This window comes from Argiope bruennichi, chromosome 3 (genome assembly GCF_947563725.1).
Source record: "Argiope bruennichi chromosome 3, qqArgBrue1.1, whole genome shotgun sequence".
In the NCBI taxonomy this organism is placed as follows: domain Eukaryota; kingdom Metazoa; phylum Arthropoda; class Arachnida; order Araneae; family Araneidae; genus Argiope; species Argiope bruennichi.
The window spans coordinates 41,471,429-41,484,443 of record NC_079153.1 but is presented as its reverse complement, the minus strand read 5'-3'; the positions used below and the strand labels follow the sequence as shown (position 1 = coordinate 41,484,443).

The window sequence follows — 13,015 nt, the reverse complement described above, 5'->3', positions numbered from 1 at the left end:
CATTTTAAACAACAGATTTTAAACTAAATAAGTTCTAAAGCAAAAAAAGCACAAATATTTACCTAAAAAGAATGAACTTTCTACAGATATTAAAGCATTTAAGTAAGAAATGTTGTAAGAACAGTACAGATGGAATGCACTAAAAAAAAGCACCAAGACATTTAACCATAAAACTGATTTTTGAAACAATCAGGAATAATAAATGCATTGAAATGCCTTTCACAAAGCTTATTTTTATAGCAGCACGAGTGCTTTTAAAGTATACAAACTAAACTACAAAGCATCATCCTGAAAAATATCTTCAAAAGATTATCATTTATTTTTCATGCTTTATTCTCTAAAAACAGTTAAAATGGATATTGTATTTAAATGATTACCTTTTTTTTTGCTTTTAAAGAAATTTAAAAATATATAAAGTAATGCACACATTTAATGTAAAGCATGAATGTTGTAGTATCATCTACCCTTTGGTTTATAGAAAACATATATATGAAGATATCATGCATTAATTCGCATTTTCACTGCAGTAACAAATAACTAATTTATTATGTTACCAATGTTATAAAAAATAATTTTTAAGATATTAAACTAAAAACTTTAAAATAAAAGTAGTAAAACATTTCTTTATTGAAAAAGACAAAATTATCATAAAAAAATATATTGGCCAGAAAATGGTCACTTTTTAAAAATGGATAAATGAAAAATACCACCAACTTTATACAGCATAATAGGGGGGGGGGCTGCAAAAATAAAAATATAACAAAACCCTTATAAACTCTTTATTAAGATTAAATAGATATCTTTTCAGAAGACATTTTCAAACTTGAATCTGGGTAAAAAAATCATATTCTCAAATCTAATCAAAGCATAATGATTTTATTTTCATAAAAAAAAGTCTGTTTGATAAAATATCCAAATTATTATCGTTTTACAAACTTTATAGCCAGCTTTATCAATTCAAAATAAGAAACTACAATAGAAAGAAGACAGAGAAACTAATGAAAACGAATCTTTTATTACAATAGGAACAATCTTTGCTTTCAAAAAGCTACGTCCATCGTAACATTCTCTCAAATGATAAGTAGCATAATGAATGATCAAAATAACGTTTGTACAAAGATCAAGTGAATTCACTGTACAACTTTCAGAAACTTCAAATCATAAGTATAGTAAAGAATACACAGAAAGTACATGGAATGAATGGTCTTTATACATGAATTAAAGAACAGTTAGTTCCTTTTCTGGAAGCACTTGAAGTGCTGGCTTATACTCTCCATCATCAGTTTTTATTAAAAGCTCAACTTGACAAATCTTCCCAGGCACCTGTTTAAAAAAAAAAAAAATAAAAAAAAAAAAAAAAGACGAGAGAGTGAGAATTTTAAACAGAATCTCGAAATAAAATATTTGTTTCATTTCATCAGCTTATTGTTAAAGAATATTAATTACAAAATTTGATTTTAAGACAGCATACATTTGTGAAAAAAAAAAGGAAATGTCATATCAGATAATTATAACAATTTCTGTTTTTATAACAGTGTAATTATTAAATGAAATAGAGATACAATTGTTTAATATTAAAAAAAAGTGATAAATATTTGGTAAAGGACAGTTATAAAATGATACAAGTCTTATCAAACAATACAAAAGGTTTTTTTTAAAGCTGTTTTAATGCACATTCACTGAGTAAAATTTGTACAGTATGCTGTTATCAAAATAATGTTTCAAATGTTATTAAAGTCCAAGGAATATTCTCTATTTTTATAAAGATTAAGTTATTAAAAACAATTATTTTTGAATTTATACTCTATTCCATTAGAATCACATTTACTGAATTATAGAATTTGTAGATTTGAAAAACCAAATATTCTACTGAATCCTTACAATATTTACATTAACATTTTATGCATTACAAAAATCCACAACATTTCACCTAAAATGCTAACAACTTCCAATTAATTTATCATCTATAAAATTAGCTTACCTTCATATATACAAGATTTCTTAACTTATCATATCTAATTGTATCTGAATTTACATATCACTAAATTCAACATTGATTCTTATAACAGTTATATAATCTAATAATATCTAATTCAACTGACATGCAAACCATTAGCAACAATAGCTAAAATGAAGCGATAAATAAAGTTTGCATGGCATATGTTGGAAATCTTTAAAATACATTCGCCATTCAATGAGATCTAATGCATTAGATTTTCGTGGACTGGATACATATGATATAGTGGAATATCGCTACTTCAATATTTTGAATTTAGAAATGGCTTAAATTTTCTCTTGTCCCTTGAATTTTCTATTTATACTATTTTAAAATAACATCTAAAATAATTTGTTTTTTCAGTCTTTAAAAAAACAAAAAACAACATACTTTCTTCAAAATAAATTTAAATTATGCATGAGTGATACATTTTATAGAGGTCAAAATCAAAAATAATAATAATAAAAGATGTTATCATTAATATAACAAATATCAAAGTAAAACAAAAGGTAAGAAATTGCTTTTGCTTCTAAAATAATTATTTTAGTTAAAGTATTGTTCTCAGGTACCTTCAGTAATTCATACATATATGTGTTTTTATTTATTATATATAAAGCCTTTCTTCGGTGACCAGCTGATAGACCAAGGTTTTCTTAATTAAAATTTGGGATGACTAGAATTTTTGTTAAGTTGATTTCGAAATAAGTTTTATTACATAAAGTATTCAGATTAAAGGAGTCAAATGTAATGATATCTGCTGAGAAAACCATATTTCATAAAGTATGGAACTTCTGCATTGTTAGTAAAAGATTAACTTTAAAAAAAAATTACGCTTTCATATAAGTTTTAACATGTAGGTAGAACTGTTCTAATATTCTGAATATACTACTGCTATTGCTTTTTTTGTTGCTGTTTGTTCATCTAGGGCTTTTTAAAAATAATTGCTTACCAGTGAAAATATTACAATTAGGATGATTTAAAACAGTGCATTTCAGCAACAGATTTAATCACTAATACAACAAATAGTAAATACAAAGGGAAAAAATCTACTATATTCTACACATCTTTGGAACTGCTAATAGTGTACACACATTAATTTTATAACAAGCAAAAAAAAAAAAAAAAAAAAAAGATTATTCAATATCTTTCATTTATATATGTATATTTAATATAAAGTATTGCTTAGGATATCCTTAACCCAGACATCTTAAATTTAATAGCGATTATATAAGTACTAACCATGATTTTGGCAAATAATTTTTCATTTGGCACTTTCAGTAGCATATCCTTTGTTTCTGGACTCAAATCTTCACCAGAAGGTTTTACGCCATACAATTCACAAATATGTAATTGAATTGGAAAGCCAATAAATTGAGATTCTAATTTTCGTAAACTGAAAAAGAAGTATAATATTAAAATACAAATTTCAAAAACTTTTCTCATACAATCAACAACGTCTACATGTATAAGATTATTTTTTAATAAATAATCTTATAATAAATATATATGTCTTTCAAAATCAATAATTTTAAGAGACAACAAATAAGAATATTATTAAATTATTTATTTCAGTGAATATCAGAAAAAATTAAAGAAAATTATAGTTGCATATATTCTAAAAGCCAGAAATAATTTTTTTCACAACTTATTTGTATAATCCGAGATAAGTACTTGATTTATAGGATATAATCAAAAATAGTTATGATTATATAGTACATACCTGCATATATATATTTCGTGGTTGCTTTGCCAAGGACATTGATTATATTTAATTTCAGTCAAACTGGTGGTGAATTAATATTTTTATGTGTGTGTGTGTGTTTGTGTGCGTGTTTTAACCTTCTTTATGGTTGGTTCAAAGTTGGTAAGAGATTTAACATGCTCTGAAGACAATCTAAGAATAATATTGCTTTATTATTTATTTTACAATCGCCTTTGTTGACCAGCTGATTTGCTGGAGAACATTAGTTATATTTAATTTTAGTCAAATCGATAGTCAATTAGTCAATCAAGTTTAAATATAATTACATGTTCATGGTTTTCTCACACTGTCAGATTAGATTTGTGTTATTGAAGTTTTGTAAATGCTCTACATGGAAATCAAACTTTTTTCAATGGAAATCAGTCCCATGACAACATAATACTTTTATCTTCTAAATTTCCTACTGTAATAATTTCACTTTTTTATTCACTTTGTAAATTATACAGATATCAAACAGAATCTTTCTTTTTTTGGCTTTAAAAAGCAGAAGAAAATCATGCAATAAAATATTTGATGAAAAAATGAAAAACAGTTCAGGGCAATAACATTATTTATTACTAAAAATTCAGCAAAAATAATTTAAAATAAAAAATTTGAACTGTCATTAAGCTGGTATCATTCAAATAAAATGTTTTCAATTTTGAAATGGCATAACATTTATTTTTGGGCATTAATATTTTTGGAAGTTATTGTAGAAAAACATCAAAATTCATGTCATATTTTAATTAATTAAAATTCTAATTTCAAAAAATGCAATGTGAAATGCACAATCCTGACCTTTAAGGTATATATGTACCAAATTTGGTAATTGCAGATTAAATAGTCTGGTTTGTAGAGTGCCAACACACATACTCCTCTTTATTATTAGCCGAGATGGTTTACACATTAGAAAATATAATATTCTCAACAGAATTCACGAATTTGGATAAAGATCTTATAGCTTCCTTATTTATGAAGTGTAAAACATCAAGATAAACAGGTTTTCACTTAGTTTCCAATTTGTTTTCCCTTATTACAGTATTCCAGCAGTCAACCATTAACAAATGGATTTTTCAGATATGATTACGAAAGGGAATCCCAACACAAAGTACCCCAACATGCTTGATGCGGCATAGTTTGCACTGCTCTGGAGCCAGCCCTGATAATCTTTATCAGTTTGCAAGACAAACAGAGGACATGTAAGGGATGCAAAGAGTAATAGGTTTTGGATTATATGTAGTAGTAGCTTTATTTTCCATATGGGATAAATATTTGGTAACATTTTAAATACAGTATTAGTTATTGAAATTTAATTTTTTTATCCAGTGTAAAATATTTAAGTTAAATATTTTAATAAAATAAAGAACATTTATTGCATTTAAAAAATCCATATTTGTATTATGAAATATAACTAAATTAAAATAATATATTATGCAATAACTTTATTCTCTTGTCCTAACCAGTTGATAGGCAGAATTACAAAAATAAAGTAGAATCATAAATTAACTTTACATTTTAAATATTTATTTGGCATGAAAACTAAGAATAATAAATTGTATGTAAAGATAATAATATGTATTTGTGAAATGTTAACCCTCCCCCCCCCTCCCCAAGGATTTTCAGCTATGCAACTGATGTCCTGCAATTCACACTTACCATCATTTATATCATTATTCCTCTGTCCCTTTAAACAGTGTAAAAGCAGGGGAATACTGTAATTATTCTTTACTTTAAGAATAACTTTCTCTCACAACATACAACAAATATATGGCATAATGTATATTATGATAGAAAATTTTATTCTATCAACAGCTTATATCCAAAACCATAGCACACTCTAGTTGTTTTGTATTTTATAGATACTTCCAGTTATTGTTCATCAACGGATTCTGAGACAACCACGTTTCGACTCCATCTCATTAAGGGATGAGACGCAGAACAATAAGTGCATTTCCAGTATTTCCTTTGACCTTGGATTTCTCTTATTAGATACTAGTAAATGTAAACATCTCCTCCTTTCATCTTTTCTTTCACCCCTATTTTGACGGATTAAATCCACCCTAACGCATGTGCAAAAGAGCGGAGGGTTTTACAATCCGTTGCTGAACAGTAATTTCATCATATATGTGATCTTTAAATGTTGTCTGATAAAACTTGAAAAAAATATTTTTGATAAAAAAAAAGGGTTGCCAAGCTTAACTTTAGAAAAATAACAGAAACTTGGAAATTATATTTACTTACTTGTCAATGGTTACATTTTCTGAATTCCCATAATCTACATATAACACAGTTACACCATTTTCATTAAGGTCTGTCACTTCACAACGGTACCAATTATCATCATATGAATATTTAGCACAGCATGGCATACCTTTAAAAGACATGGATTATTAAAGAATTTTATTCCAAAAATGTAATCCAAAGATCAAATGAAAGAAAATTTGAAGATTGAGTATTGAAGACAAAGTAATTATATCATATTGCAAACTTGAACTAGGTAAGGTACAAAAGAGAAAATTCTATATTTTATACCAGTAATTTCCGAAGTGAGCACCATGAAGTCTCAACTTTTTCATCTTAGGTATAGTCATATTTCATAATTTTGTTTACCTTTTAAATTCAGTTTAAAAAAACCATAACCATATACATTCATAAAGGAAAATAACAGGTATACAATTTCCAAGGTTCACTTAGATATCACATACAAGGCTGTATACAAATGAACATGGCCGAACGCAATAACAATATTCTGTTTAATCCAGTCTAAAAATAATTAAAAATAGCAAATTTCAGAAATAATTATCATAAAGCTGGATTTTACTTTACTGACAGATTACTACTTAAAGAGCATTAACAGTAAAAGTCTGCAAAATTGAGAACAGTATTATTTACAGAACAGCTTTTATCCTGGTAACTAATGGTCAGATAAAGTTAGTCTTCTTAAAATTTATTATTAAATGGCTTACAAGAACAGTTTCTTTAATATTTAGGCTAAACTGAAAAGATTTTTTAAATATAAATTTAGAACATATTGGAGAAATTTATTTTATTTTTCTTCTAGTCTTTTTTTTACTATATTTTTCTTATACTTCATATTATGTAAAAATCATTCCTGTAAAATTTATAGCTTACATTTTTTTTAATCGATTGATATTGAATATGATTGATTGATTTCATTTATTAATGTACAATGTTAAAGTGGTCAGGAGAGTTTTTATAAAAAAAAGTATCAATTTATACTTTTTTACAAAGCCTTTTACTTGCACATATGAGTAATTTCCATGAATGATTTCAATATATTTAGAGATTATTATGTATCAGAAATCTTCATATTTAATATCACTGTCTGTAATGCAGATTCTTATTATTATCTTTACAAAAAGATTCCTTTCCACTATTCTAAGAAGCAGGCTTCTTCCAAACAAATCTTTAGTCAATTTATTGCATTCTAATGTAGTGAGAATTGTATAGTCAACGAAAGATCAAAGATGATATTATTGAGTAAAAACAAAAATGCGCATTTCAAGAAATGAATGCTTAGACTCCATAAATCGTAGTACAATATATTTTTATATATGCCTGTGCAGGATTTAAAGGATTAATACATATTAGCATTCTGAGCATGAGTATAAAACACTTTTATTCTCATAATTTTTCCTCCTAATTCATAAGAGTAAAGAACAATATAATCAAGTAGCAATAAAAGAAATGGAAAAAGTTACCAGTTATGCAAAATCATATTAAAATTTAGATAATATATAATCTTACGATGTTGGCATTTTCTTCAGAAATTTAATTTTAAATGTATATGTAAATTGGATTAATTTTTTTCGGTGAACCTGAAGAAAAAAAAATAATTAAAAACCATTCCAGATGTCAATGATATACAAAAAGATTTTTTAATACACAAATAATTATCTAGTAAATTTATGTAGAACTTAATTAAAGTAATTGATTTTTTTCTGCCTTATTAAAATTTTGAAAATTCCTCTTAAATAAATAATTGAACATACCTGGCATTGGTTCTTGAAGTTTAAGAAAACTTTCTGCCTTTTCCTGCAGCAGTGCAATAAGCTGAAGAAATGCATCATGTGTACTATTTAACATAGATTCAAATTCATCTTTAGGATTAGGAATTTTCAGAATCTGCAAATACACTATATTTTTACAAGGAAACAGTGTAGCACAAACAGGATATATATCCCCTTTTCTTAATTCAAGAGCTCTTGTGAATGTGTCAGAGGGAGCATCACAAACTTCCTGTGGAATTTAAAATAAAAAGATATGAATCACTTGAACAAAGAAACGAGTATGAAGCAAATGAACAATTTTAAACAGAGAAATAAGATAAACAAGAAAACTCATGTGATAAAGAGATATAACAGTTACAACTAACATAAAGATGAATTCATCAGACAAATTTTTATTTTAGAAAATGTCTAATATTTTTGGCTAATGAAATTTGAAAATACTATTTTCTAAAAGTTTTGCATAGAAGAAAAAAAAAAAAAAAAAAAAAACATTAATGTTTAATGGAAATAAATACTTATTTTCATTTATGCATTTTCCATAGTAATAAACAGAATGCATTTCTTGATGGATTTCATTTGAGATATTTAACCTTTCGCACTTGGAAAAATAATTCAATGCAAAATTATTCAGCAAACACAAGGACTTGCTATAAAAAAATATATTTATTATAGTTTTAAGTTGAGTTTTACTGAAAAATTAATCTACATCTTCTTATTTTTCTTTAGATAATTTTAAAAAATCAAAATTAAATAAGTAAATAAAACATCAAAGTGACGCATTGTCTTGAATGGTCAGTGAAAGGCACCATCTGAGTGCAAAATGTTAACAACAAAGTTTCGGAACATTGAAGAATTTAATACTTAAGAAAAATATAAGAGAATTCATAGGCTAATTTCTCTGAAAATAAGGATTTTTACAAAAAAACTTTAGTGATAAAAATAGATTTTTTTCCCTTCTTTCTTATAATTGAATGCATACAAAACTGTTGAGAAAAGAATTGATTTTGATCTAAAATGAAACAAAGAGGACAAAAACACAATCAAAACTGCTAATAGTATAGCAGTAGTTTCTAAATTTAATCTTTCCACACATTCCAAAATTTTTCCTTTTTGTAGTATAACACTGAGAAAAAACTGCACACTTATGTTCTTATATATCACTTTTGATAAGGACATCAATAATGAAACAATAATTTTATCATTTAGATGTTTTATGCAATACAAAATTGTAAACCAAGCATATATCTTACTGGAGATTCAATATTTTCTGATGGATCATCAAACCCCATACTTAATAACAGCTCTGAAAGGTCAATTCCTGATGTAGTTCTAATTAAAGTCTGTAGTCTACCCTTCTTATCTGGTGCTGCCTAAAATGATTTAAAATGATTTGACGAATAAATAATATATGAACAAAGATAAAATTATTTATTATGCTTAAGGCATGTTTAAAATGCAGATAAATGTTAAATGATCAAATCAACTATTAACTTTTTAAAAAATTCATTTATTTCAAAATTAGAATATTTTTAAAAGATATTTGAGATAATCTATAGTGATTAATTGTTATAATACATAAATACAAATCATAACATAATTGTTCCAAAGTTTGTAACTAATTTGTAAATAGTACATAATCTGTCAATAATATTTCAGTAAATAAATATTAACATACTTTATTTGTCAGAATAGTTAAAAAGATATTTTATCAAAAAAATTTGAAATCAATTAATTTTTTATTGAAAATTGCTCAAAATAGAGCAAATAATTTACTTCAGAATACACTTTTACAACTTACTTACATTTCATGTTTTTCTACTAAGCCTTATGAATAATACTAATTAATGAATCATAATTATATAAAAATAAAATTAACTGCAATCCAAATTTTTACTATTTAAATATTTTGAAACCATATCCATTGCCCAAAATTTTAATTGATCTTACAAGTCAACATTTACTTCTATATTAATTTAGATGTAATAGATTCTAAAGGATATGTCTATTATTAATAAAGGAATGTGCATGTAGGTGCTCTATAGGGCCAGACTGCTCGATCTAGAGCTACCAAGTTTGGCATATCTATACTTTAATAGGTAGGAATGTACCTCTTAGAACGAATTTTTTAAAAAAATTGCTTATGATTTTAATTAATTAAAAAAATTAAATGAAGTTTTGCCCTTTTCCTGTGATAACTTTCAAAAATATAACAGCACAAAAATTAATCATACAACATTTTAAAGTTCATCTAATTATTCTTTCAATGATACTAATTACACTCATGTAAAATTCTTCAATACAGATGTAATTAAGCTTAAAAGATGTTTTTAAATATATTTTACAGTATTTCCATAGTTACAAATGAAACTCAAAATGTTTCTATATATTCTAATATTTCATAATATTTTTCTATCATTGATGATGAAAGTATGAAGTAATGGTTTATTTTTTCAAATAATGAATAGGCTTTTTCTATTTGAAGTATGCCTTTTGAAATTTGTTGTTCTTGCAATTAAGGTTTAACTTCATTAGTAATAACTAAGAGAACATAATGAAACAGAGAAACCTAATATTATTCTAATATTTTATAACTCATAGAATTTGGTTTCTTGCAAAATTATTTATTTAGCAACTAAGTAAATAATAATTTTTCAATCAGCTTGTCTGCGGTTCCTCCCAGTCCAGTGGCTCCAGGCAGTTGCCTAGTTGGAAGTTTGCCACTGCACTTGTAAAATTGGATTTTGATTTATAATACACTATATATAATAATGAACATTTTTAACAGTAATGAACGTTCATTATTAGGTACAGGAACAGATATATTGTATTAGATTTGTAAAAGGCAAATGTTTCTGATCTTCAAATATACAGAATTATGCAGTAAAATAAACATTATTTTTTATCTTATTGTAAGACTTATTTATGCTTTGAATTTCATATATATGGCAGCTCTAAAATCTTTTAAGTGTTTAGAATCTTTAAGGATCAAAGTTTGGTACTATCATTTATTACTAACTAAATAAAAAACAAAGCAATTTTCAAACATTACATAAGATGCAACTCCGATCTACTGACTTTTATTCACTTCATTGCCAAAATGGAACTAGAGAAATGGAAAAACCGAATAAAGTGAATGGGAAAAACCGAGAAAAGTATGAATTTGAAAATTGGAATAAAGATTTTTGGCAGCTATTTCATTAGGTGAATCCTTCTATCTATAAATACATACAAGGGGTGCTCCAATGAAAAGGTACACAGCGACTCTGTGTGTATAAATAAAGACTTTATTCAAAGTATACACCATAGACCTGAGCACAACAATCCCATTGATTAATGTGCCGAAGGATTCCTTGTTCCCAGAATTCCTGTGGCCAGTCCTTGAGTTCGTCGTCCTAGTTTAAGTGCTTCCCTTTCAGGTGTTTTTTTAGGGACCAAACACATGAAAATCGCAGGGCGACATGTCCGGGCTGTAGGGCGGATGGTCGAGCTGCTTCCACTTGAACTTGACCAGTTCCGCGTGTGTAACCCTGCAGACGTGTGGACGCACGTTCTCATGGAGAGAACCACACCCTCCGTGAGTAGTCCCGGTCTTTTGTTCTTGATGGACCTGCATAATTTTTGGAGTGTCTCACAGTAAACATCGGAGTTAATGGTTCTTCTGTGCTCGAGGAGTTCAAAAAGTAGTGCAATTGGACGATGCTCTTTATAAGAGCTTCTGCTCTCTGATGCACATGCTCTGATCTACAACGAAGACTCCACTTGCATCCCTAGATTTCTGGCTACGTTCTCCCATAGTGGCAGAGGCAAATATGTTAACAGTTATGTTACGACGTTTCGTACCTTTTCATTTGAACACCCCTTGTGTGTGTGTATATGTATAATCTTTTTAGCTAAGAGTTATATATATATATAAAAAAAGAATCAATATAATCTGCAAATAGATGTTTTTAGAAATCAAAAATCTCAAACCATCTTTACATACCTTATTTTAAAAGTTTAATTTAATTTAAAGAATAATTTCACTAAAAGTACTGCAATATAAAAATTCAAATATTTTGCTAATTCTTTCATCATGTATGCATTCTCAATAACTATGCAGTGGCAATTTATGGAAAATTACCTTTATACAATTATAAGCAATAGTTAACAGCAATTTAATAAACAAACTCACTTGTATTTCTACAGAAACTTCAGTATCGACTAACTGAGTATGAAGGAATGTTAGAAGGTCTTTGTCCCATGTGAACTTTGGGTTCTAAAAAAACAAGCAGAAGTTAAAAGATTTCAATATTGCGTAAAATTTATTTAACCATTAATTAATGTACATCCATAAAATTGAAGTAATCATTTAATTTTTGTATTAAAAGAATTTTGCTCTAATACTTAATAATAAAAATTTATTCTTTATATTTTCCCATAATTTAAAATAGAATGAAAAACATTAAAAAACTTATCTAGAGTAATTTAAAGAAAATTTTGTTCTTCCAGTTCAAATGTTTGATTCAGATTGAATTAACGGATGATAAAAATTATCTTTCCTCTAGTTTTCCAGCACTGTGCACCAGTGCTGGAAAGGCATTAACCGCACAGTAATTAATGCCTTCAGAGATCCATTATCGAATTTTCAATAAATAAGTTGACTCTGCAAATGGCAGAACCAGCTTTCACCATTCTTACTTACAGTTCAAAGGAATTAACTCAATTGATATTGTTCCTTAAGAACCTAAAGAGAAATATTCATTAAGAGAAATATTCATCAGATTGCAATGATTCGATCAAATTTTTAAAAAAATCATGCATTTATTTTAAAATTTTATTTTCCTCTGCTATTACATTCTACCAAAATAACTGGCCATTTAGAGGGTTTTCAAATGACCTTCAGTAATGAAAAATAAGCTATGTTTAGTTCCTTCAACAGAAAAAATGTATTCGTGATGGACATGAGGCTTAAATATAAAAACTTAATTACAACACATACTTTGTCTTATCTGAAAAAAAAAAAATTATATAAAGTTTCAGTTATTTGATGCTACAAAGTCTAGCAAAGTTGCCTTTTTTATTGTAGGGGGGGGGGGAGGATAAACGCATAAACGAAAATATCAAATTACTGTCCTAATGCATTAAATTTGAAAATAAATAAATAAAGCTAAGATAAAAAAAATTAAAAAAAAAATCTTATTTATTTTTTAAAATTTTTCAATTGTTGATGTCTGTAGAAATATGAAACAGTCATATTTAAATAGGGAA

General features: G+C 26.7%; 1 protein-coding gene across 1 annotated transcript in view; it reads right to left on the bottom strand.

Moving 5' to 3' along the window:
* Window positions 1-999: 999 nt before the first annotated feature.
* LOC129963753 (RING finger protein 17-like) overlaps window positions 1,000-13,015 on the bottom strand; it is an 84,390-nt gene continuing 72,374 nt past the window's right edge. The window contains exons 33-38 of the mRNA XM_056078289.1: window positions 11,940-12,023; window positions 9,019-9,138; window positions 7,751-7,997; window positions 5,979-6,108; window positions 3,236-3,389; window positions 1,000-1,323 (exon numbers count right to left, since the gene is read on the bottom strand). Coding sequence (XP_055934264.1) covers window positions 1,219-1,323; window positions 3,236-3,389; window positions 5,979-6,108; window positions 7,751-7,997; window positions 9,019-9,138; window positions 11,940-12,023 — 840 coding nt within the window. The 3' untranslated portion in view covers window positions 1,000-1,218. The remainder of the gene's footprint in view (window positions 1,324-3,235; window positions 3,390-5,978; window positions 6,109-7,750; window positions 7,998-9,018; window positions 9,139-11,939; window positions 12,024-13,015) is intronic.